Source organism: Protopterus annectens, chromosome 1.part1 (assembly GCF_019279795.1).
Source record: "Protopterus annectens isolate FY-2018-M chromosome 1.part1, PAN1.0, whole genome shotgun sequence".
Taxonomy (NCBI): Eukaryota; Metazoa; Chordata; order Ceratodontiformes; family Protopteridae; genus Protopterus; species Protopterus annectens.
Window position 1 is genome coordinate 1,313,448,654 of NC_056726.1, and position 27,713 is coordinate 1,313,476,366.

The 27,713-nt window shown below is 39.6% G+C and overlaps 1 protein-coding gene across 2 annotated transcripts in view; it reads left to right on the forward strand.

The window, feature by feature from the left end:
- The first annotated feature begins 544 nt into the window (after nucleotides 1-544).
- SMAD7 (SMAD family member 7) overlaps nucleotides 545-27,713 on the forward strand; it is a 43,106-nt gene continuing 15,937 nt past the window's right edge. Inside the window, exons 1-3 of one of the 2 annotated variants that reach the window (XM_044081733.1) lie at nucleotides 545-2,225; nucleotides 4,378-4,431; nucleotides 17,207-17,281. In XM_044081733.1, the coding sequence (XP_043937668.1) occupies nucleotides 1,751-2,225; nucleotides 4,378-4,431; nucleotides 17,207-17,281 (604 nt within the window). In that variant the 5' untranslated portion in view covers nucleotides 545-1,750. The remainder of the gene's footprint in view (nucleotides 2,226-4,377; nucleotides 4,432-17,206; nucleotides 17,282-27,713) is intronic. The other variant, XM_044081738.1, reaches the window with a different exon arrangement.

The following is a 27,713-nucleotide window of genomic DNA, read 5'->3' on the forward strand; positions in this document are numbered from 1 at the left end:
AGGTCATGTTGCAGTTCAGTTCCTCGTCTAGCTGCAGCCTGCAACCCAGGCTAGACTTTGTAACTTTGCAAGCCCGGATAGAGAATGGAGAAGGAGTTGGCTGTTTCTGTTAAATCTGTTTCATTGTTTAGTACAGTGCATGCAAGTACACAGGGATTGCAAACCTTTCTAATGCTTTAACACTCAGCTTGCATATCGTGACAAATCAACCGCTTCCTAAAATGTAGTAATAACACTTATAAGCATAATTCGCAAAAACATGAAAATGCCACTCCCCCACTTGAAAAAAAAATGTTCATTTCAGCTTGTTCAAATGAAGACCAGAAGTAAAGTTACTGCTTAAACCACCAGCTCAGGTACTCTGAGGTTAAAGGGCTTTCTAACTCACTCGGGTTTATAATTTTAGCTTTTAGTAACCCGAGCTCTTGTTTGCGCAACACAATCACTTTTTTTTTTTGAAGCGACAGTTTGTCTAGACGACCACGTGACGCAGGGGCGCGCCATTGCGCAGTGGAGTCGGTGAGAAACTGCAAACACAAGAACAGTGAGAGAGAGAGAGAGCAGAGCGCCGGGCACTGAGGACTGGACGTGCAGTGCAGTCAGAACAAGGGAACGAGCGAGTGTGTCTGTACGTACTCGAGACGAGTAAAGGTGCGAGACGGAACCGCTGAACGTGCTTATACTGACTGCCCTACGATCACACCGCGGCGCCTATTGCACGAGACACTGACTGTCGCTGGCGCTCTGTAAAGCAGAAGAAAAACTGAGCAGAAATACACGGTTTGACTGGTACAACAGCCGGCTGTCTTTTGCAGGGAGAACGAGGGCAGACGGACTGAGACGGGGGCTTACTGGTACTTCCCACCAAATAAAGGAGCAACAGCCCAAGGCAGATTGCAAGGCTTGTTCACCTTCCTCCCAGATTACTGCCTTTTTCTAGTGACTGCAGTTCGAACCCCTTTTTTATTGAGTGGAAAAGTGACCATCCGCTCTCAGTAAAGACGCCAAGGGCCGTATGAAGGGGTTTCTCTATTGAGGTGTCAGTTCATTTCATAGTCCCTATTTGGCTGATCGCATAAGCAAACGGAGCCCACCTTTCTTAGGGAAACAAGGATTGTATGGATTTACATGATTTTGTTGATTTATTTGACGTGAAGAGAAAGAGACGAGTCTGGCTTTGAATGGATGTAATGGTCTGCTGGACACATTTCCCTCTGGAACTGGAAGATGCAGAGCAGTTTGCACAGTTAAATTCGGCTTTTGGGATTCTTTTTATTTGTATGCTTGCAGTATTTTTGTTAGTATGAAAATCAGTAAGGTTAAAACGATGTGGATGCAATGAATGCTTAGATCTGGATGTATTTATATAGCTTTGGATATGGTACAGTATTTTGTATGCCTTGTGTCTGCTGCTGATCCCGTTGGCTAAACAACTTGGGCTGATTTTTATTATAACTTTTGGGAGATTTACTACAACTAAAATTTAATTTGTTTTGTTGCCGCTGTCTGGTGCTTCTTTCATTTGCATTCTCAGACAGTGTTTGCATTCATTTTTCTTTTTTTGCTGGCATTTCAGCATAGTGGTCTGTAAAGGAGACTGGCTCCAGTTTGCTTCAGCTGCTCCAGTTCCCTTCTCATTTATCTCCGTTTTGCAGACTGCTTACTCTTGCCTGGATTCAGATCCCGGATTCTTCATGATTTGCGGACAACATGCTCGTTTTTTAGCCGGGGAACCCTCATTTCGTCCCGCATGTTCAGGACCAAACGATCGGGGCTCGTCCGGCGACTCTGGAGGAGCCGTGCGCCTGGGGAGGTTGACGGGGAGGCGGACCCTCGGGCGCATGGAACCGGAGGCTGCTGCATGGGCAAAGCGGCCAAAATCGCGAAGACCAGCGCTGTTTCTGGTGGCTCTGAAGCTGAACTGAAAACATTGACCCATTCTGTCCTAAAAAAACTCAAAGAAAAACAGCTAGAAGTGCTCTTGCAGGCAGTGGAGTCTAAGGGGGGTGCCAGGAGTTCATGCCTCCTCCTGTCTGGCAAGATGGACTCCAAGCTGGGTCAGCATACATTCTCTTTTCCATTGCTGCTGTGTAAAGTGTTCAGGTGGCCGGATCTTAGGCATTCCTCGGAGCTAAAGAGACTGATGTGCTGTGAATCTTATGGGAAATCTAACCCTGAGCTGATTTGCTGCAACCCCTATCACCTCAGCAGGTTGTGCGAATTAGGTGAGCATTTTTGCGTGACTCTAGTTTGCGCTAAAACATCACAAAGCTTTTGCATGTAATAGGTAAAATGGTAATGATTATTGTATGTCAGTGTTTCAGTGACACAAAATGTATGCATGTGGTGATTGTAGGTATGATTAGAAAGTCGTACCTGGACAGTTATTTAGTGTTAATGTGATTAGTCAGTATTCGTGCAAAAGGGGAACTTATCAGGTGTATTTGGATGCAGACACGCTTTTGTAAGGGTTACTGGTACCCATTGCTTAACTGCTAGTAATAGGCGCACATCTTTTCGGCTAATTCAGTGTGTTAAGTGTTGTTACACTGAAGTTGTGACTGCCTTATCATTTTTGAGGAATAAAAGTAATTTAAATTCATTTAGATTTAAGGGAATTTCATTCAAATGATTCCATTCTAAGAGAATAAGCACCAAGCAGTTGCTCGCATGCGCAGTGCTGTAATTGCACGGTCTTGGGTTTGCAGGTGTTTTAACGTTAACCTGTATAGATAAGCGACTCGGATGAATAATGTAAGAAATAGACTGCACTTTGTGGTATAAAAAAATGACATGCACGCAATGCTTCCTTTTGGACCAGTTTAAACTGTTTTGGAACAAGCTACCCATCTATGTCAAGCAAAGTTCCTCTTTAGCACCATTCAATAAAAATCTTGATGACTGGATGGGAAATATGAAATACACCCCGGGGATCACTTCTGTGGCTCTGCTCGACTGGGGCTCAGGAAATTAACTTTCTTGGGTGGCGTAAGCCAGGGAACCTTGTTGGCAAGCCTTACTTAGGCCCTTGGGTCGATAGCCTAGTACCTACCTATGGACTTCGACCAAACTGAATACTATTGATAGAGTTGTATCCACATCAGATACAGTTAAATAATTGTTTGTGGGGTGAGACATTGTGCTAGAGTAGCCCTCCCGTTAGTGCATGGTATGCATTTTATAGTATAAAATTAGGAGATTCTAAGTGTTTCTGTGTAACACTAAATTACACACTTATATACAATTAATTTTTTGTGTGTATATCGTACCGGGGCGACACATCTCACCTCGTTTATAAATGTGTGTGCATTACAGGCTCTTATAAAATTGTTACATTTTGTTTTCGTCAATAGCTTTGCACTCCTAGCTGTTTTTTAGTTGTTGACATTTCTGATCTTACGGCATTGTAGCATTAGTATGCATGCTGTTTACATTCACCCATGACATTAAACTTTTTAACTGTATTGCTATTTCATATTGATCAGAAATAAACTTTTAAATGTACATTGCTGCAGCACCGGGTAGCAGATTTGCAGTCATTAGGGAATAGAGTCTGCTTAACACGTTACCGGTTCAATGGAAGGTGCACAGACGTGCTGCTAGAGTCCCTTTAATCGAACTGATTACCATTTAAGTTATATGTTCTGAGTGAATGCATTGGTGTACGTAGTGGCACTATTGTCACCGTGTTTCGGGGAATAAATGCGATTACTGTCAAAGTGTGTTGTGGGGTTTATTACCGTTATTTACGGGGCAGCATCTGCAAGTGGTTTGAATGCATCTCAAGTGGCTTTATGCATATAGTTAAACAAACAAGTTTATATAATGCATAATATGAACTGGGTTGTGTGTGCGTGTGTGATATAATGCATTCTATCTGCACTTTGTGGAATCAGCTATTTGTGTTTATGCGTGTGTGTGTCTTATGCCTCAATGTTTCATTTTTTATTAAAATGTTTTGCTTACGGATTGTGTTTTAACACAGCAGGAATGGCGACTGTAGACTTAACATTTTAAAAGTTGCCTTTTTCGCACTCTGCAAATTATTGAGCCTGCATGTAGTTGAGCGTGGATTATCTGGCTGTCTGCATCAGTTGGCGATTTGCAGAGCTGGAGTGTTTTAGCTGCGCCAAGGAGGCCCGGCTCAGACAGCCCGAGCAGCAGATAGCAGGGAGACTGGCGCCAGGCGGCCCCTTTTGTTTATCTGACTGCTAAATATCAAGGCAATCACCGCCTAGCTGCCCTGCCTCCAACCCCCAGAGCTAAGACAAACAGTTTGGCTAAAAGAATGCCACTGTTATCATAAGTTTCTATCAGCGTTTTTCTCATGGCTCTGCCTTTATTTTTCACTTTGCTCCTTTTTCTTTTATATTTTAGAATCTCCCCCTCCTCCTTACTCCAGATATCCGATGGATTTTCTCAAACCTCATGGTGAGTTGAATTTTTAATATGTATGTACTTCTCTTTTTCAGGCATGCGTTTTTGTACTGGAACAGAAGTAGTGAAATCAAACACAAACTGAATTTTAAGGGGAAACAGTTACTGGTTGACATTTTTAGAAAAAAACTTAAGTTACTATGTGTCAAGATACCCTGAGGGTCTTGTTTCAGTCTTCAGCAAACAAAGTTTAATTTCTATGGTTATTATTAAAATCTAGGAAAGAAATTTCAGAGCTCTGTTTAGGGAGTAAGTACATTATATAGGTGGATGTGAGTTCAGTCATTTTAACTTTGCATTGTATTAAGCTCTCCACTTTTAAATTTGTGACATGGTCATACACAGCTTTTTTTTTTCCATACAACCTTGCATGTTTGTTGCTTATAGCAGCCTGGCAGGGTGCCAGGGCAGAAGCACATTGGGGGCTGGCACCATCCTTGTTGTGGTTGTCTGTGTAAACTTCTAGTTGGCAGCCTTTTGGCCTCCGTTAGATAAACAGAAACTGGCATTTCAAGAAAGAAGAGGGGAAGTCAGAGGAAATCGGAAATGTGGATTGTATCAGGGAGGGGCCAGGCCTGGTGGAGCCACTGCTTCATATCGCTGTCTGAGAGCTAATTGACTGATGTATCGATTAGAATACTTGCCCTGTGTGCGTTTTTTTCTCCTTTTTTGTCTTTGTCACGCAACTTGTTGCAATTTTAAGTTTATTAGTAACACATAAACTGAGCACGGTAGTAATGCATTAAAATGTTCTACACACACACACACACACACACACACAGACACAACTTATTCTTCTACCACTGTGAACATTTCTTGCCAGCTGTTGGAAACTGTCACATTTCAAAATTTTTGTTTGTAATTCCATTTTTTAGTGTGTTTAGACAGATAGCAATTCAGTTCATCAGGCCGAAAGAAGAAGAAGGTTATGTAGTTACCTCAGAGGACAATTTTCTAAAAGCTAGCATGTATTATTTGTTTATTACTTGTCTAGCTGTTTTTTTTTTTCCAAGAAACTGGAATGAAACATCTGGGCTGAGACTGCTGACCCCTCCATGTATGCAGTGAACACATTGCATTTTTGCCTCACCAGTCTCATAAGAGAATTAAGTGGTTTTGAGGGTCCTTTAGTGACTTGGAAGTTTTTTGGTGTGGTAAAGTGTGGTTGTCTATAGGTTCACTTATTTTAGCACACTAGTATAAGTTTAGTTTCTGTAGTTGAAGACTGGCAGTTTTACAGACTTGTACCATTTTGCAGAGATTCTAGGAAAGGCTGAGATCAGTCAACTAAAGCCACATAGATGAGGCTAGGCTGCACTATGAGATTTTGCATGAGATCTAGAAAAGATACAGCACAACTGCCTCTGCGCTGTTTCTCTGTAACAAAGTTTTTATAGATGTATAGAAGAGAGGCACTGAACTGGGCATCCTCTTTAATTTTACTAAAGCCTTTGGTCCTGACCATCAGCAGAAACTACTAGGTCTTTGGTTTTATTTTCTTTTGAGGTGGCATGTGTGTACTAGATGACATTTGTTAAGTTAAACATTCATCACATATTTTTTTACCTAGGTTTTAACATTTCAACACTGTCCCTTTCAATTGTGTACACAGTAGGTTGCTGTCTTAAAATGAAGACATAGCATAGAATTTCAGGCTATGTTTGGGGAACAACAAAAAACATAGTTTTATATGCTTAAAAACTACTCAACATACATACCTACACACCGTACAAATGTACAAAGACACACACACACACACACACACACACACACACACACACACACACACACACACACACACACACACACATTTATGTAATAACCAGTGAATAGCCCACCAGAAAAATGAAGTAAATATTAGACTGCAGTAATTATTGTCTAAATTTTGTGCAGACAGTGGTATACAGACAACTTCATATTTTTCTTGTCTGAATCACAAATTTATTTATTTATATTTGTTGACCGGGAGTGTCCGACTGGACGTAGGTCCATTTTCAGCGGAGGCCCGGGGAGAAAAGCTCCACAGTTAAAATAAACAGACAGTAGTTACATTGGATTACATAGCGATTAACAATTTACATAACAATTACTTACAACATATTTACAGATGAAGAACATAGTAAGTACATCAGTAGACAACTAGAGTCTTTATCTGTGAAGTACATAACAGACATTAACAAATGTTACAATAAGAAGTTCCTGCTGTATAATAAGTACTAGGCTTATGAGCATCTGAGCTTGCTATAATCAAGGTAGTTAGTGGAAAGAAAGGTAGTGGTGGTTGGATGGGGTGGGTAATATTAGAGTGGGAGTTGCAAGGGCATAGCCAGCATGTTTTTAGGTGCGCTTTTAGTAAAGTTTTGAAGTGGGTGCATGATGGTATGGAGGTAATTGTGGGTGGGAGGCAGGTCCATAATTTGGCTATGGCACAAGAGAATAGTGCTTCACCAGCAGAGTTATTGGCTGTAGTGATCTGCAAGTGATTTTTGTTGCTGGATCTTAGTTAACAGTTCTAAATGTGCTCCACCAGAGTCATTCAGATTGTATAGTTTTCCACATGTCTCTGGGAAACAACTAATTTCTCCTTGAAGTTATATGGTTACTTCAGTAGTGACGTGGTGTTTGTGCTAGCATTTCAGATGGTGTTTGCATGATTTTATATCTGTGATATATCTAAATATTGCTTAGCATTTAGTACGTTGTTATCATTTACATTTTTGACAGTTTTGCATGTATTCTGGGCTAGCCTGAAAGTGGTCAGTATGCATAAGTGATCTATTGCAGTTAACACATTTAAAGAAAGAAACAAAACTCAACAAAAGTATTTTGTCCACTCTTTCACATTCTACGTGTGGTGTTAGTTTTTGTTGAGGGAAAAAATTAGAGACAAGGTTACCTAGGTCTACTGTCTCTCAGTTCTGAGGTCTGGGTTTCATTTCTTGCATCCGGATTCTGGCTAATGATTTTCCATGTTCTCAGTAAATAAACCCTGCACTTGGATGAATGCAGTTAACAGAATTTAATCTTGCATAGCTAGATAGTTAATAAAATGTAATAGTAAACGTGTTTTCAGCTTTTCTAATATGGCAATGCCTTCACTTTTTTGACACAACTGCTCATCACAACAGCTGTCAAATTAAATAAACCCTGGACTTGGTGGATGAGTGCAGTTAATAAAATCTAATTATATATAGCTAGTTAGTAAAATGTCATAGTAAACAAGTGCCTGCAGCTTTTCTAATGTGGCAGTGCCTTCACTTTTTTGACAGAACTGCTCATCACAACAGCTGTCAAATGCCAGTTCAGATGGCTTTGCTAAAAACACAATTGAAACAGGAAGATTTTGAAGTTACACCACCAATGAAGAAAATATCAACATACTTTGTCTTTAACCTGTTTGTTTTGGTTATGAGATACTCTTCCTTACAAGGGTGGCATTCAGAGAGTAACCATGGCAGTAGCTAAATGACATGCCTAGGATAAAGATGTCTGTTTGTAGTAAACATGATAGGACTCATTTTTCCTTGGCATTTGTTCTGCTAGGTAAAAAAAATGTTTTTTTTTTTTTTGTATTGCAAAAACTGTGCATGCGTAAAGAAGTGCCTCCACACTGTTGTCTGCTTTATGGCTACTTTGGATTGAAACGGGTATTACTAGACTGCAGCTGGTATTGCTTTTTCTGCTTGTGATTTCCAACTTCTTTAGTTGAGAACTTTCAAGTCTTGAACTTTTGTTTTTCTTCCTCTCTTGTGGGGATTGTGTGCATGTGGCATGCAGATTCTGCCTGCTGTCAGGCCTACAAATGCTTATACTGCTTAGGACTCCGTTTTGATCCCCCCTTGCAGCTCAGAACAACTTGATGATCAGGTAGGTCATTGCCATGAGGTAGGTTCGGTTACAAGGGTGGCAGTGAAAGTAAGCATGATAATACAGTAATCCAATTTCTCTCTACCTGTCTTAAGCTCATCATTGCTCATATTTTGATCTACCTAGCTCAAGCTTTCTGCAGTTTCATCATATTCTTCCATCTTGTACTTTACCTCAATATTGCCTTAGCATTCACTGTTTAGAACAAGTAAAACTAGCATAGCAACGGTCAGCCATATTGTTCATATACCATACATGTATCTCATAAGTATTTACCACCAAAACCATGATATTGATCTACTGATCAGTCATTTCTCTATGATGGCACAAGCTATTTCATGCTAGTTTGTTAGCTTTCTTTTTTCTACTTTATATTACTTTCTCAATTTTTATTGCTTATGTATAAACTGTTTACTACCTATGTTTATGAAAGTTATGTATTCTTGATTGCTATTGATTTTTTGTATTGTTTGTAATGTGTTTTTGTAACGGGGCTTTTCTCTCCAGGTCTCCGCTGAAAAAGGGCCACTGGCCCAGTCTGACATCCCCAGTAAACAAATGTAAAATAAAATAAATAAATAAATAATAATAATAAATAAATTAAATGACATTTTGAGTGCTCAGAAACAGTAGCCATAATGGTTGAAGGGGACAAATAGAAATAAATAAAAAATGTACAGGATTTAACTTTCTAACTACTTGGAATGCAGTTCCGGTTGTCACGTGGTCTGACACAAACATTATAGCTCCTTGACAGATACAGCTGCTTTCTACTGTGCAGTTTGTCTTTTCAAAAAAAAAGTTTGTCTTTGTCTGTATGGTTTGGTAAAGCTAAGTTTGGAATATGAGCTGGATGAAAAGGAGTCTGGCATTTTATGGTTCAGTTCCTACTGTTGTTATGTACAGCACTGTTACAAATATGCAAAACAAAGCCTTGTTTATGAGACCAGCAGGCTACGTTTTTACCCTTTCAGAACTTTTTTGATAATTATGGCTACATTTGAGGCTTGTTACTCTGAACTGCTTTTGTTTGAAGCATGCCTCAACTGCCGTTTTTACCTTTTCACCTCTTTTGTTGATCATTACAGTTGCAGTTGAGGTGTGCTGCCCTGCTTTGTTGTTTTCATTTTTGTTGTTTTGTATCTTGTCTGACACCTGCCTGACACTTTAAGCATGCCCAGTAATGTTCCTAAGCCACTTCTTTATCTGCTTAGTGTTGTACAGTTGAAAATTTCTTTTGGTATAGGAATTTCAGTCGTTTTTGTTATGTTCTGTATATTTCTTATTTGTCATTTTTTAAATTAAAGCACCCCATGCAGGTGGCAACTTCTCATGGGCATAAACTCTGCAGTGCTGAATAGTCTGTAGCATTCTCTTGCATGTTGCATGAAATATTTCTGGCTGCTGAGGTGTACAAACTGGTCAGTGGACATCTGGGTGTTCACTAATTTTGGGTGTGGGTTCTTGTCTGTTTAATTTGTTGACATTTTGTGTCTTTGCTTCTCTTGGGCAGAAGGCTGACTACTGCTTGCTAAAGCTGTGTTTTTCCTCAGTAAGTATTAAACTGGGTAACGAGCCAGTCTGTATATGCAATGAGTAACCAAAAATGTGGACAATGTAGACCATGTATATGTTGAGAATTGTTTGGGGTTTTATTTATTTATTTTTTTTTGTATAGATCTTGGCTGTGGTCTTTCACTATCTGTATACTGTGTGATTCTGAGAAAGTCCCTTAACTATAGATATAAGGTCCCAAGTGACATTTAAGACGGGGCAAACCCTAATAGAATTAAACGAGGTTTGACCAGATAGTGCTCCCAAGTTGCATTTAAAAGATTGTTACTATTCTGCAAATCAAACAAGTAAAATACAACCCAGTCAAACAAGACATATCACTGATCAGTTCCACTTCTTTGGCTTTTTTTTCCTGGGCATCTGTACAGTAAATGAACACTGTGTTCTTCCTACAAGGATAAAGTGTGTATGTAGTACCACTTGACATCCACCCCCAACTGCACTTTTCATGTAGTACTGCTGACACCCCCCACCACCACACTGTCACATCCCTCAACCATGGCTTATTTCTACAGCTATCAGAAGGTCCAAATACTGCTGATGTCAGTGCATTGTGGTGGCCTTATTAAGACGACTAGTGTTTTCTGTTTGCTACTTGCAAAAACATATACTGTAGGAATTTTTGGGTAGCGTCCATGGACTCACAAGGTTCACAGATCCATTATGTTAGCTGATTTGTTTCTCCCAAGTGTGTTATATTTAAATATCAGATTCCTGATAGTTATGGGTTCACCCATATTAACTTTAATTATGTTTATGCCTTGGGCTTCCAAATGATGTGGTCATTTATTGGTAAATGGAGAGCTGCTTACTTATCTTCGCATTATGTGTTCTTAAATTGTGTGTCATGTCTCTTTGTCATTGTACTATTAGAGTCCCGCTGTTTCTTTCATTGTGTGCATGATGTGAGTGTAAACCATGATGGACTACACATACATTGTTTAGCTTCACACAACAGCTAACTGGTTTTGGGCACACGGCTGCAAACAATGTCGAGTGACTGATCACTTTCAGTTTCCTTTAAGGCTGTACAGATGACTCTACATGAACAGGGTTTAGTTATGCATCTGGGCTCAGCAGTACCTCTGTTGTTCTTGGGCTTCTTCTAATGATCTGTTTATCCAGTAGCTGGTGTTGACATAAGGCAGCAAATGGGAGGTAAACAGTAAAGTTGCAAAGCACATATCAGCTGGTTTGAAAGGAAAAGTTTCTTCCAGATCAGCCAATAGGAAGTGATTAATACTACCAATCGGACGTTCACAAACAGCTAGTTGTGCACAATAGTAAAAACAAAAAAGAAAAGAAAAAGAAAACAGCTGTCAGGCTGATGAGGAAATAATGACTCTTAATGTGATAGAATTATTTGTAAGTGACTTGAAAATGTTGCTCTTTTGGCTGTCCAGAGACTTTTTCTTTCAAACACTTTTTTTTTTAGTTTTTATTCAGAGTAACTAAAATGGGTTTGCTCCTTGCTGTGATACATTTTACAGTTTTGATGTCTTGAATGGTGAATGTAACAAGCCAGTTGGGGAGGGGGGCATTTTTTTTAGATAAGAATAAAATAACTGTAGTGTTTATTTAGCCTTTGACAGTGATAATTATTTTGACAAGCTTTATTTCTTTTGACAGGCATTTCTGCCTTTTTTCATTCATACTATAAGTTTGCATTTGTAGATCATTGACAAGCTTGGACTAATTATTTCCTTTTTGATCTTTCTGGTTTAAACATATTTAATTTTTAGAGGGGTTAATGGTTTATCTGCTTGTGGAATTTACTGTTGCCTTGCTGAAATGATGCATTTTTGGGAAGATGTTGAGAAAGATCTAGATCTACTTTTGCTCCCTTTATTCCAGAGATAACTTAGGCCATGGTGGTACAGTGGTTAGTGTTGTCGCCTCACAGCAAGCGGTTCTCCAGTTCAATTCTCAGCCGGAGTGCCTTCTGTGTGGAGTTTGCATGTCCTCCCTGCAGTTGAGTGATGTGTAAAGACATGCAGGTAGGTGTGAGTGTGAATGGGTATTTCTTCTTTGAAGGTTGGGCATTGGGCTGGCACCTTGGCACTGTAAAAATCCACTGCTAATCATTAGCGACCGGTGTTCTGCTGTGGCGACCCCTAACCGGGAAAAGCCAAAAGACATTAGTTTAGTTTTATTCCAGAAGTAACTTATTTGGTTGTTTTTCCTTCTCTTGCATTTCTTGTTTTTTACTGTTCAAGAGAAGGAACTGAAATGCATGTCATACTTGATGACAAACCAAAGTATCGTATCCTATCAGCTATAACATTACCCTAAACCACATCTGTTCATGAACTGGAATGTACACTGTATTAACTGGCAGTTTCCAAAAGTGTCCTTTTAGAAATTGTTTTATAATGGCATTTGTTTTTGTTTATACATTATTTTAATGTAGGTTGTAGTTTGGTACTGTGTTTCATTCACTGTTAATTTTCTTACTGGTAATATATTAGCTTTGTAAGTATTTTACAGCATTGTGACTTGCTCCCCACTTGCCATATTGCATGACAAGCATTCTCTCGAAAACGATAATTTACCTAATCACATGCTAAGCAAGTCATTCTGTTCTTTACAAGGTCTGCTAATTTCTCTCACACATAACAGTGACAGTGGATAGCATTGTTGCCTCACAGCAAGTGGTTCCCCGGTTTGATTTTTGGCTGGGGTGGTTTCTGTGTGGAGTCTTCTTGTCCTCCCTGTGTTCAGTTTGTGTGGGTTTCCTCCAGATTCTCTGATTTCTTTCCACATTCCAAAGACATGTAGTAGGTGGATTGGACACTCTAAATTGGATCTAGGTGTAATTGTGCATGCAAGTGTGTGGTGTGGAAGAAGTAACATGACAGGACTAGCCCACTGTAAACCTTGGCTCTAGATGATTGTCACTGCTGAAGTGACACCCCTGCCCCATGTGCAAAAATGGGAAAGGGGGGGTTGTGAGTGGATGGATTTATTTTTGAATTGCTTCATATAAAATGCTTTTTATGAATTTCCATCTCATCTCTAAGATTAATGCCTGAACAATTTCCCCATCACCCCCCATTCTCATTTTAACATGGGTAGGTATGTCACGTTAGCAGTAGTCAATGTGACCAAATCCCCTAGAGCCAGTGTCACACCATTGAATGTCCAGCCCTGATGCTGTATCTAATACTATTCATCTTGGCCCCCCCCACCATATGTGTGTAAAAGGGTGTGTCACATTCTTTTCAGTGACCTCGTATTGTCGGACGCTACATGTTTGAAGAACCAATATCTGAAATGAGGTTAAGTGGTGTATGCAGCAACAGTTGTAGTTTCCACTAATTATCAAATGCAAGCCCTTCATTCATGTTTTTCTGTTAAGCATGTCAAAGTTTTATTATTTAACAAGTGGAAGTAGAGTGGTGTTGTTAATATCAGGACAGAAATGCATTTAGGTGTTCACACCACTTTCAAAATGACAAGGCAGCCAAAACAAGCTAAAAACAAGCCAAAACATGTTTGGGTATTGTGTTTCTTTTCCGAGAAATGTCATGCTTACTAGGTTAGCCCATAAACAAAGTATGCCTTTTTTGTAAAGTCAGTACATTTTTCTCTTGAATTTAATGCACGTTTGCTTCCATTTCCCAATTACATACATATTTACATTTGCCTCTCTTTCAGGTTTCATTCAAGTTATAGTTGCTGTTCAGGCATACATACATGTATAGCCACAGAAACCAGAGATGTTAGTTTTGTGAAAAACTTGCTATGCACATGTTGTATTCCTTGTCGTAGCTTTATAAACAGTCCAGGCCAATTATTAAAAATTGGCTTGTGAGCCTTAGTTCATTCCCATTAAAGCCATAGGTCAAAAAAACAAGATAGATGTTGTCAAAGAATTTGATATATATATATATATATATATATATATATATATATATATATATATATATATATATATATATATATATATATATATATATATATATATATATAGAAAAGAGAGGAGGCAGACAGTACTTCAGAGTGGATTTTGTTCAACAACTTTCCAGAAGACTGTAGGTGACACGAAACACTTTGGAATATGTTGGTGATTTGTTAAATGTCTCAGTGGTATGGAAATAATTGGCTAGTAACTTTTTGAGTTTTTCTCTCATTGTCACTGTTTAGCTGACATAACTGCATCGAAAAATGTTAGCCTTTTTTGAGCACTTTTTTATCACACATTTATCACTTGTGTTATTCATATTTGATTGTATAATTTGCAACTATTTTAACCATCTAGAATTTCCAGCCCACCTTAAAAGTTCATATGTGAGTGTCTGTTGGGTGCTTGCAGTCGGTTGAAGTAATAAAGGAGCAAATACATTTAAATACAGTCACTTGCATACATTTATTTTATTTATTTATCCATTATTGACCAGGTTAGTCCCACTATGATAGTGGCCTGTTTGCAGGGAAGACCCAGTGTGATATTTGTACCACTAAGGGAAATTTGGCCAGGGTGTCAGGTAACTTCCCCTACTCTTTTCAATAGGTGCCATGGGATCTTTTACATCCACTTCAGGCAGAGGGGGCCTTGATTTGAATGTGTGTTCTGAAGGACAAGACACTCGGGAGTGCAACACCCCTCCCTTATCCTGCCCTACAGTGTCAGCAATCCATTTACTTGCTAGGCAAATAGAACCCACAGCCTTCTGCACCAAAGGCAAATGTGCTACCTGTTGCACCACTGACACTGCTAAAACAATGTTTTTTCTTGCTAAAATGTAGCCTTTAATTTAAGGAAGAAAATTAATTGTTTTTGGGTGATTTAGGTGTTTTGAAATAAACTAATTTATTACAGTTGCTGATATGTAATAAACAGTCTTCAGAAGAACAGATTCATTGATATGTATACATTTATGTTGCTGTACTGTTTTGTTCCCCTTAAGGAAAGCATTTTAAAGTCTTTAGTAACTAGTAATTGTGATTGGAATGCACAAAGGTTGTCCCTCTCCACCTCTCTGTCCCACCACTGTACATACTCACTTTTAATGGCTAAATAGGGATTGTTGTTTTATTATTTCCTCACAGTAGTGGGAAACTAAACACTACGGTAGTCACAGCCCAGTCCTGGACTTAAGTGAATTGTTCAGTATAGGAGGGTATTTATAGCAATTAACCAGGAAATGGAAGCCTGGGAGTGTCATCCACATGTACTCCATATCTATAGCTAAAACGGGACTTTACTTCAGAGAGTAATTGATTTGCTTCGAGTTAAAGTCTGCATGTGGAGACTGTAGATTTCGAACCCAAAACTTCATGATGCAGCTCATTTGCCACATCCATGTTTGTTTGCACCAAACTACCAAGAGATCAGCTGGGATACTTTAATAGTTTGGCATTCTGTGTGTTCAAGGGTAATAATGTCTTTGTTTAACAGACTTCTCTAACAGCATGCCTTTAAATGAACGCGGCACAACTGTGTGGAAAGAAAAATGTGGCACTTTGCAGTTGAACTGTAGAATTGGGAGTATAGGAAGGTTGCTGTAGAGTGTATGAAAGAAGGACAATAAAGGGGTGTGCTGCAGTTTTTAAAAATGATAAAGAGGTCAGGGTATTCAGTTTGCATCTGCAGAAGGCTATCCTTGGGTAGTTTTGTTACATTCTTTGTGTACATTGCCTATGTTGTTAATACTTTTGGTAGTAACATTGTCGTAGGTACATAGCTGCAGTTTCATCTAGACATAACATCTGATAGATTTTGTCATTTATACCCTTGAATAAAGAAAAGCATTAGAGATGTTAGGAGTAACATGTTGCAGATATTTGCCAATGTTTTAGGCTTGTCTGGGTTCTGAATGGTTAATGCATAAGCCCACTACATTTTTTGGTACTAGAGGCCACCTACAGTACTGTTCACTTCATAAGTGACTACGTTTCCTGGCTCCTCTATTGTTTTCGGTTTGATTAACCGTATCCTGCTAAACACAATATTCCTGTTATGGATTACTCTTTGCCCTGGTAAGTCATTGTTGTATATTCATGAAAGCTAGGTTTTTACTTTTACTTAGAATCTCTAGAATCAAGAGTTAAGGGGGTTAACAGAATATCATGTTTTCTACAGCCAAAAAACTGTGTTACATGCTGCTAAGGTGCTTTGGAAAAAGTTGTTCCTAACACTTGTAGCTTGATTTTTCTGGTTGCCTGAGTCATGTGTGGGGGTGTGTGAATGCCAGTTCTCCAGGTTTTACTTTTCTACTACAGACATTTTCAGACTCCCACAGCTGTGTATGTCCAGAGAGTTCCATTCAGTATCCATGTGGATTTCGTATATTCTTCCCCTGCCTATGTGGGCCTTTATAAGTCAAGCCATGCAACCTAACCCAGTTGTGTCTCTCTGTGTCATGGGAGTTTATTAGGAGGGAGCATATAAGTTACGAAGTTTCTAGAGGTTACGTGGTGGTGGGGTGTATTAGCTTGGGCATTATTGTCTGTCTCTGTCTGTCGGGGACATGGGGGCCAGACCCAAGAGTGAATTTCCAATTTCCCATCCATTAGTGAAGGTTTCACTTAAGATGGTCAGAGATGGACTCTACTTTATATAAATGGCGAGTCTGTTCCAGGGCATGAGGATCCTCTGAGACACATATCTGTCTCACCAACGTGTCTTATTTATGTCACAAGCAAAGTTTCAAATCCTTGGATCTAGTGGTTCTGATGCACTTGGCAGTTTCAGGTGCTTGGAAATCTTGGTTTAATGCTTTAATTCAGCACATGGTTCCCCAGTAAACTTGAGCCATTTGACTGTGGGAGGTACAGTTGAACTTTAAAAGTTTCAGCTCATGTTTCCTGGGCTAAATTGCATAGTGTTTACATAGCCCTAATAATGATGTCACGGTTACGGTCATGAAATTAAACTTTGGTGTCATACTTAATAAGTATTAATTAAATAAAGTAATAAGTAGTGACAGATTTAGATATTTCTAAAAGGCATCATGCTTGATAGTACTCTTGTGTGGCTCGGGGGGGGGGGGGGGTAGATTCCACATCTCTGAGGAGCGTCTCTTTTTGATTCTTAAAGTAGGGCTGACAGACCTGTGCACAACCATGCTTGTCAGATTATGCCAAAAGATTTAAATTAAACCCAGCATGAACATGTGGTATACTTCTATAACATTAAATAAATACTTGGAAATTAAGTGTGTAAAAATTTGAAGATAAACTAAATCTGCCAGTTTTTCAAAGCTTTGTATACAACATTATTTGCAGTTTAACATTGTAGCACTTGTAATTTTGGGATGTTGCCACGATAAACCAAATGACCTGACTGATGAACACAAAGTAATAATGCCTTTCTTTTCTTTAGCAGATTCACCAGACTCTGTGCCTTCCTCCACTGAAACTGGGGGAACAAATTATTTGGCCCTTGGTGGGCTGTCAGGTAAAACATTTTATTTTTTTTTGCTTCTCTTGTTCTATGGCTGCTCAGTTACTGTGCAGTGCTATGTGGAATGCAAGTGTTCTCAGTTTAGAACCCTGGGCTCTGAACTCCAGTCATGGTTACTTAAGTAATGTTTTTTTCATGGTAGCAAACAAGTTAAGCTGTGCTGTTGGTAAGCTTTTTTTCTGTTACTTGGGTTGTCTGGTTGATGGATGATTCTTCATATCACAGAACTCCCTGCAGTGGTACTGTTAAGTAATTTGGGAATGTTTTTACTACAGACTGTCTTAAATAAATCTACTTTATTAGTTGTATCCTTCCCTTGCATGCCTTTTGTTTGTGCAGTTGTATTCAGTCTGTTTTCCTTCTCATGTACTTTTCAAGAGTTTGAATAAAATGTGTGCAAAGCACAGGGCTACCATGCAAAACGTCTCCATATATGAAGGCTATGCTGATGTTTGATCTGATGGTTTTGTAAAAGTAAAAAGACATTTAGAAAAATTGGCTTCTCATAATTTTTACGTATGTATTTATGTGTCCACTATATACGTGTGTGTGTGTGTGTGTGTGTGTGTATGTGTGTGTGTGCGCGCTTGTGTATGTATGAGTGTGTGACTGTGTGTTTTGTGTGTGTGCGCGCATGTGTGTGTGTGTTTGTAGATGTGTATTATATATATATGTATCAACTGAAAATTAATGTGGACATCAGCTGTGATCTCTTTGCACACAGATTTTTCATTCTTATAAGTTAGACAAAAGTTCTCATTTTTAGGTGCTCTGTAAAAGACTTCTGTCTAGTCTGGTGAGGGAGATAAGTGAAGAAGTAGGAGGGGTGCAGGAAATCACTGAACTTTTATTAGTTAGTCATTTAGGGGGCTCACTGGGCACTTTATTACTTAAAGGAAGCAAGATGTTATGAAGAGGCTTTGCTGAAATGCTTTCTTGCTTTGTAGTTGGAGACGAGCCACTGCATCTTGTTTTTTTGGCTACTAAAAGGTTCTGTAAACCAGGAAACTTTAATAATCATTAACCACTTTTTCTCCATTGATTTAATTGGGACCATTTGGTTAAATGAGGAGCCTCAGAGGGAGGGAGCGGAATGGAGCTGGCTTATAAAAGGACACAGTTAAAGTGGTACAGACAGCCCAGCTCAAGAAAGCCTCAGACTTGAAAGGACCATGTGCTTTTCATTAAGGCCTGTTTTATTGGCAAGCTGTATGTTACACAGGTCTTTTAAAGCTGCAGGAAAGCTCTGCCCAAATTCACAGACTTGAGGAGCGAAATGTAATACCCTTGCTTGCAGAAAGGGGTAGAATACTTTGATGCTGAACTTTTTTTTTTTTTTTTGGTCTTTGCTTGCATTCAGATCTTTTCACATAAAGTTTTAGAGCTGGTCCTCATTACTGTTATGGTGCCCTTCTTCAGTTTGGTTTGGGTTCACATAGTGAATCCCTGTTTTACTGTGTATATAGCAAACACCCTTTTTCAAATGTCCAGCCAGTCCTATGACATCCTTGAGCCTGCTGTCGTCATGTTCAAAAAGCTGCTGTGAATTGGATTGGTGGAATTGTGAATTTTTTTCTTGTGAATATTTTGTCTTGTTGTACTAAGGTGTCTTCTTTAGCATGCTTCTTCACAGTAGAAACTAGTGCCCCATGCTGGATTATTAAGGTTAACTCTGGGGAACTTAGGTCACATGGCTTGTGACTTCTTAATAGGGTTTGTTTGTGAAAAGCTCTTGAGTACATTAGCAGTACATAACAAAAGTGTATGCAGACAATAGTTCCAGACATTTGTTTATATGTAATGATACATTTCTGGGTAGTCATAGCCCATAGCCATTTGATGCCCACGCATTCGTATACTGAAACATGGAAAAAGTTCACATTATGCATGCATACATATATGTTAGGGACGTATGTAGAGAAAAGGGTAAAGTAAGGAGGAGAGATTCTGTCCAGGGGCAGAGGAACTTTAAAGGATCCCATGTTTTCTGTCAAATATGTATTGGTTTAGAGGTCCATAATTTGGACACAGTGCAGGAATGTTGGGCATTCCCTTCAGTGCTGTGTAATTTACAAGTGGGGACAAGACATTTGTCTGTGGAGCATAGAGGCCTGTTGGGTTAGTACCATTTGAGTTTTTTTTAGGGGAGAACATTTATTTGGTTGATGTAGCAGCTTGTGGGCAACTTTTAATGGTGTAAATATAAGGTGATGTGGTAGTCTAGCCAAATGAGTCATTTAAGGGCTGTGCAGTGATGTGATTTATTTGATGTTTTAGTAGCAAATTTAGCAATTTTTTTATAACAGTGCTTGACGTCTGATAGTCAGATTGTAGATTTGCAAAAATTTGTGCTGCTTAAAGGTGTCTGGGAAGTAAGTAATCAGAGGTCGTGTTTTTTTCCCACCAATGTCAGTAAGGAAAGGCTTTGCTGGCTTTGTAGTTTATTTCATCTACCTTAATTTTGCTGAGTGTGTTGTCTTCTTTTTGTCAGTCTTTTTGTTTAGTGGAACAGTCTTTACTATTCAGTGTGCAGTGTAAAGAAATCATAGTGTATTGTACAAGTTTCATTTCATGTTTTTATTTTTCTTTCATATTATTGAAGAATGGCAAACCCTTCCCCTTTCCTTTTACAGTCTTTGACGAAACAGAATTTTGTAGTGATTATGAATGGAATTGAGTTGTTGGAGTAGATGAGTGTTATACATTAATCCTGTTTTTTACCCTCAAGCTGCTTTTGGCTGAGATGCTGCCATTCAGTTGAAATTGCAGCTGTTTTAGGTAGTACTGCATTGTGATTCTGGGACACTGAACTTTGTAACTTTCAGGTAGTATAAGGAGTTACATTTTTACTAAATACTCGACAGTTTTAATAACACTTTTGTGACCTCCTTATGCCCAGACTGTTCCAGCAGTGTTGGAAGTATGCTGACATAACTCGTATTTGAACACTGCATCTGTGAAAGTGGCTACAGGTTCCATTCAGTCTGTTGGCTCCATTTTTTCACACATGCTTTGGTTTTCTGTTTTTCTTCCTGGCCTAGACCGCACTGCAGTGAGCCAACTCAATGAATGGGGCTCAGTTCAGGGTGGGAGGAAGGGGGGGGGGGTCTGGAGCCGGAGACTTTATTCGTCTGGCAAAGGGAAAACAAAAAACAAAAACAGAACCAAATGCTCAGCAGTGATCCCTCAGGGAGAGAATGGGGTCTTACAAAAGAAGTGGTGCCTCCTTTTTTTGAGGCCAGGACTGACCTTTAATTCATTCCCTTTGCCCTTTCATGTTGTCTGTGGAGCATTTACAGCCGGGATGAAGACTTTGCAGTAAAGGAGAATGCAGTGACAAGAGCGCAGCCATACTTAGACCTCATCCTGTCGTTGTGTGTCCTGCAAAAAAAAAAAAAAAAAATCATTGCTATAGTCTACAGAGTCTATCATTCAAGAGCAGCAGCAAACTGCAAACCCAAGTCTTTTTACATCAGAGAAGAAAAATGTTTTTTGATAACTGTGGCCAGTTTGACTAAAATGCAGTTTTTATTCCAAAACTGAAAAAAGTGTTTAAAACAAACTTAAGTTGTGGAGTCTGAGAAAGGCAGAAGCTTGGTTGTAAAGTGCTGGTGTGTCTTGTTCATGTTTTGTGTGTGTGTGTGTGTGTGTGTGTGTGTGTGTGTGTGTGTGTGTGTGTGTGTGTACGTGTGTGATTTGCCAGAGGCAATGATGAGAGAGCTACAGTCATGTCAAAAAGGCTAAGACAAAGATAAACACACGCCCTTAAGGTCATTATTACCATGAGATCACCATTTGTGCTTTAACTTACAAAAGTCCGTAAAGTAAACAAACAAAGATTTAAGACATTCTTTTGTATTGTTCTGCTGAAAAAAAAAGGGTTGGGGGAGTGTGTCTGTCAGCTGGTCACCTTCTACTCATATCTTGAGATACTTTGAGGGCTTATTTAACAGATGTGACAAAATTTCCAGACTTGTGCCTAGCTGAAACATTCAGATGACTTAGTGTATTTATACTAAACTTCTTTATATATAAATTTTATCTCTGGGTCAGGGGGAGATTTGGCTGTGTGATTTTTGTGTTAATCCTGGCAGATTCTGTGGTAACATTGCCATAATGAAGTAGGTGCTCTTTTAAGGCCTAGCTTTTAATATTCTGGAAAAGTGCTGTGAAAGTAGGCAACCTTTTTAAATGTACAGAGGGGAATTAGTACCACACACTGCACTGTATGCTTGCAGTGTGCAGCTTAACTACCTTGTACTCCATGCTAATAAAATGTGACAAAGTCCTGAAAGTCTGTAGTGGATCACTGGTCCACGGTTCGATTCATCCTTGTCCCCTAACTGCAGGACTGTGAGAAATACACGTAAAATAAATAGTGTAAAATAAAATTAACCACCTGCTTTTCTTTAGATACCAGGTTGTTATGGAAATGCACATATTTGCAGTAACAATGCTAATTCCTGTTTCTTCTGGGCCTGTGGCCTGGCTATTCTGTTAACTTGTTAACTTCCAGCTTCTTTCTTTTGAGATTGTTCCGGTTTTCACTGAATTTGGGTATGCATACTTTAGGAACTTTGTGTACGTGTGTTTTTATAATGATGTGCCAGATGGCTTATTTTTTAATTTGGTGCAGTCTTTTTCAGGTGTTCACATCCATAAAACTGCAGGACATTGGAGTAGAGCTGCAGGTGGACTACACTGACTCATGAAGTGTTTAAAAATTTGCAGTACTGATTCAGCAAAAGTCACTTTGTTCAGGGGTCCCACTTTATGGAAGCAGTCTGAGAGAGTCAGACCTAGGACTTGAAACATTGAAGCAAATGGTCTTAACTTTCTGCATAACTGGTTACCAGTTTTTTATCTGGATTAAATGTATTGTCCTGCATTTTGTTCCTTGATAATTATCACTTGGACGGTCTGCTCCTATATGTTACAGAGCAGTGACAGTTTATTGATTTGTGTATCCAAATTTGGGTCATGTTCTGTAGCATCGAGACGTTCTCAGCAAAACCACCAGGATTAAGAATGCAGGCCTTTGTCTTACCTCCCCCCAGCTTAAATGCATACTTTCTTGAACATCCTGTTAGACTTGATATGTAGAGTGTTTCCCCTCCCCCAAACTCCAGCCTAGGTATTTTGACAGTCATTTGATTTCATTCATGTTCTCCTCTACTAAAGGCTATAAGGTATGGTTGATAAGGCATTTCTTTATGGCACAGCAAACAAGCCTAATGTTCCAGCATGACACTGAACCCAAGAGATACATACATGTGCTCCTGAAAACCATGTCCTTATCTGTTAATATTTACTTTAAGAAAGTACTTCAGGTACTTAAATCTTCAAAATTTATAGTGTGCCTTTCATGTGCGGGACTGCCCTGCATGCTTTACATTTTGCAAAACCTTTTACCAGTGCAACGTAACCCGACTGTGCTCGGTGTAAGCAGTTTGAAGAGCACAAAGAAAGCAGGCTTGGTAATCCGAGTTAAGAGAGATGCAGATCTGCACAGTTTATTATGGTAGGGGGCGCTTCAGCATATGTAAAGACAGTGCTTTAGCATTCGCCTTTTCAGCATGAGTCAGTACGTGGAAAGGATTACCAACAGCACGTATATGCTGCTAAATGTTTAGGCTAGCCACTCCCTCCATAATGTTAAAGGACTAGGAGATGGTTGACCAGATGTCCACTTAATACAGCAGTATCCTTGGACAGATGTTTTTTTTGTCACAGCAGACAGTCAAGGCTTTGGAGTAGAGTAGGCCGAATGCCAGAGTGGGTGACATTAGTCAAGCCCCCCACTAAACATAATTATTCTGTGCATTATTACTGATGTAACTATTTGCTTTACAGCTGAAAAAGAAACAGAACCAACCCCCTACTTAAAAATAAAACAAAAATATTTAAAATAGAAGAGAGCGAGAGGGGTGAGGAATATGGCTAATGTGAGCCACCTGTCAGATTATTATGGGACTTTTGCAGTGGGTACTCCATGAGCCTTTGTCAGAAATGTATAGATTTCTTCTACTAGCTGGTGTGCTTCCAGAAGACTGGAGGTTTGCATAGGCAATATGTTATTGGAAATTTTGTATCCATCACCAACAGAACGAAGACTGGCATGATTTAGTCAGCTCATTAAATAAATCTTTTATGCTGCCTTAATCTGTTCCCGCTACCTGTGATGCTCAATGTGTGATGACCCTTACCCAGATTTCTTTAGCTACATGATAAAGTAAGGACTGTGTTGCAGAGCTGATGTGCTTGCACCTTCTTCCACCTCTTTTTCCTTCAGGGGCAAGTATTCTGTTCCTGGAGTATAGTTTCTAGCATTCTGGGTCAAGACCACAAAGCTCAACCAGGCTGTCAGTGGCTGCTTCTGCCCTTTACCATTCTGTGCTGGTGATGGGATTATCTCATTTGGCTTCAGCCTGGAATCTGGCATCATTTGCCATTCATTTCTCAGGGTATTGATATGACTTAAATTGTCCAGGTTCTGGAAAGAATGTCTGTTTTTTCAGCTTTTCCCAGTTAGGGGTTGCCACAGTGGAACTCCGGTCCACTCATGATTGGCAGTGGATTTTTACGGTGCCGAGTTGCCAGCCCAACACCCAGCCTTCAAAGAAGGCAAGCCCATTCACGCTCGCACCTACCTGCATGTCTTTAACGTCACTCGACCGCGGAGAGGACATGCAGACTCCACACAGAAGGAGCTCCAGCCGAGAATCGACTGGGAGAACCTCTTGCTGTGAGGTGACAACGCTAACCACTGCACCACCGCAGCTCAAAAGAGGTCTGCTGTGGGAATAGTGCTTTTGACTGCTTTTGTCTTATATTCCCCAAAACATGTCCAGAAAAACTAAGAGTTTCATCTATTTGGATATCATCCCAAAGTAAGGATCACAGTTGGAGATGGAGGGAGAACCTAGTGAGGACTGTAGCAGTTTAACAAAATTAAAGAGGTTATAGCAGTGTGAAGTCATTGTAGATAAACACAGGTGCTACATATGAAATACTGTGTCTCAAAGGTTGGGGGTGCAGGGTCGTCAGAATTGAACTCGAGGAGAGACCCAAGAAAACAATCTTTGAGTGTAGACAGTGGTAACACTGGTCCATCAAATGTAAAATGAAAGAGCTTCTCCCATACTCAACAAAGTGATCAGATGCACTATATGTGGAGCAGGCTAAGGGGAATATGGTGCCATTTTTATGTACTGGTCATAAATCCAGCCTCATCTAAAGTACTGTGTGCAATTTTGCATACCATATAGGAGGATGCAACATTACTTGAAAGGGTGCAGAAGAATATGGCTAAGATAGTTAAAGAGGTATAAGAACTGACTCTGAAGGGAGGATAGGTTGACTGTGACAAGGGGGTGTGATTTGGATCCATAGCATCATTAAAGCAGACTGAATAAGTGGAACTCGAGTGAGGCAGATAGGACATCAGCTACAAATTGTGTAACCAAACAGCTTGAAACTTTGAAAGTTTTAATTCACAGAGAGGGTTGTAGATATGTTGAATGAACTTCTGTGGTGAGTGAGAGGGTAAGTGAGGATGAATGAAATGCTTGCAGTTAGCAAACTTAGGGCAGAGTAGAGCGATGAATTGTTTTCTGTTCAGCAATAATATGTATGTATGTGAGGGGGGAGCAATGTGGTAGTTAGCTGCATGACTTGGTCAGGCTTAGAAAGCCACAGATCTGGATGTAGATGTAGTATTTGTTGATGTATAGGAAGAGTAGTATTTAAACTTAGTTTCTACATACAAAGTCTACCTTGTTTAATTCTGAGAAACCATTAAATGTGCAATCACTTTTGGCCACCCAAAAATAAAAGCAATGCAATGTATTTTGGCTTTTCCCGGTTAATAAAATGAGAGGGAGTAATCTTATCTCATTGTCTTCAGTTTATTAAATTTTATTACATGTCAAATTAGAAAAATTAAAAAAAATATGTACAGTTCATTGTAATAAACTATGATATGTCCAGAATGTAATGTTCATTTCAAAGCCACCCTCTGGGCAGTGTGACACTTCACTTCACCATCTGCCATATTTACATCCCCACTAGATCATAACGTAAAACATTAACTTTCCATAATTAAATTGTTACTCAAATGTCCAATGTCTATTTGATGTATTATAATTTGGAAAGTGACTTTTTGTAAGGCACTTTCCATAGTGGTGTTCAAAGGTTCCTGCTGACTTTTCGGCATTGCTGTTTTAACAGGAAATAAATGAAGATGGGGGGCAGGAACTGGCACCCCATGTTTCTGAGACTCTGCCAGCTAAACATAGAAATCTCATCAGTCTGTCGAGCAACAGAAAAGCATTAACCAGAGTCTGTCTTTAAGAGTATGCTTTAAAAGAGAGCGCTGCTTTATGTTGTATTTATATTTCTTGTAAAATATTTAAACAGCGGGGTCAGTTTAAGTTCTGTTCTTGAAGTTTTTGCAGTCTTTGCTGAATGCACTGAAAGATCTTTCATGACTTGAAAGCTTCCTTCTGCCCCAAACAGGGGCCAAGGAAGTTCTTGGCTGGGATGTAATTATGGCTTGGCTGTTCATCTCACTTGCTGGTCCCCACCCAGGGTCATTATCTCAACTCGCAATTAAAAAGCAGGGCCAAAAAATGAGTTCTGTTAGGCAGTGTAAGCTTTGCCTATCATTTTAGCCCGTACAAATAAGAACTAATGTATACTGTATGCCTCCAAAAGTTTGCCTGTCACACAGTTTGCCTTTGTAACAGAAGTGTAGCAGAGGAGGTTTTATAGTTTTATGTAACAGAGACCCTTATAATGTCTTCTTACGCCACTGTCATACTATGCTCATGTCAGGTGAATTGTAAAGCATGTTGATATTTTCACATGCTGATAAATTAGATAAGGTCATTGTGTCTAAAGTGAACAAACATGTTCAGACCAAGCTTTGGGATACTGGATTTCTAAGTGAATTTCAGAGCTTTAGTGTGCGGAATGCAGAATGAAAGACTCAACTCTGTAAGAGGCTCTAGACGGAATATTTCATAATGAAGGTTTTTTTTTGCTTGCTGTGATTTGTTTCAGTATCCTGTGTATAGCACTGTAGTGCTTCTGGTCTTGCTTCCATTGTTGGAGACCTGATGAACATGGTAGCCATGTAGGCAAACTTGATTCATCCCATCACATTCTTAGTAGCTAGCTGTGTGTTCTGACATATTTTTTTATGATTTTTTTTCCTTAGAAAATATGTGGTACTTTTTTGTAGAAACATTTGTGTTTAGCCAAGTGCTGTAATATTACTTGTGTGCAGCGATGTACTGCTTTCAGGTGCCTCCTTACTGTTTGGTGAAATGGTGTGTCAGTGGATACATCACCAAGTAGGCAGGATCTGAGGTATTAGAAGATAGTAAAGTTGCTCTTCTGACAGGGAGTGTACATACAAGTGACATACGCAGGTTGTCCTAGGCCTGGGCCTGTTTCCTAACACTACAGGAGTCTCGGGGGTGTAATTGTTTGTGTATTCTGGTAAAATGAGAGTAAGTGCCAAAATGTAGCAAGCCTTCGTACGAGATGGAGGCATTGCAGGGTTAGATAATTGGACAGAATTAGTCCGACTGCTCAGTTTGTCTTGACTAAGTGTTCTGCAGTGTTAAGCACGTCTGACAGGTATTGCCTGTAATGGAGGAACTTCATGAATGTTGCTGGGGGGGGGGGTCCCACATGCATTTGGAAGACTAGAAAATCTGTATTTGTAAGAGCTGTGTCCTAATGCACTTGTTGGAGAAAAGGATCCACGTGCATTTTGGAAACTGGAAAATGAATGCTTTATGGATCCTGAAACTCAGCCTTGACCCTTCTGTACAGAGCAGGGGTTCTGGGAGCCACTTCTGTTCTGTGCATGGGGTGTGGGAGCCACTTTTGTTCTGTGCATGGGTTCTGGGAGCCACTTTTGTTCTAGGCATGTGCTCTGGGAGCCACTTTTGTTCTATGCATGGGCTCTGCGAGCCACTTTTGTTCTGTGCATGGGCTCTGGGATCCACTTTAATACTGTGCATGGGCTCTAGTGTCAACTTTTATACTGTGCGTGGGCTGTAGTAGCTATGAATATGTCACTGACCCACTTTATCTCCACATTCATTTCATATGTACCTTGTGGCTTAATATTTTTTTGTTACATTTGCTATGTTAAGCATGTCACATTTTCAGTGCATGTTGACCAGGATGCATAGGAGTTTGTGAACTAAAAACTTTGAGTTCATTGTTCAGAACTTGAGCAGTGTTGTCTCCGTGGGTATAGAGCATATCCTGTTTGCAGTAGTCATAGAGTGCTGCCTTTAGGTCTACAGGTTCCATCATTTAATATTTCTGTTAAGTAATGGGTCATGGCCATTTGGCAGACGTATGGAAGAATGAATTGTTCGATCTTTTGGCATTGCTTCTTGTCCCA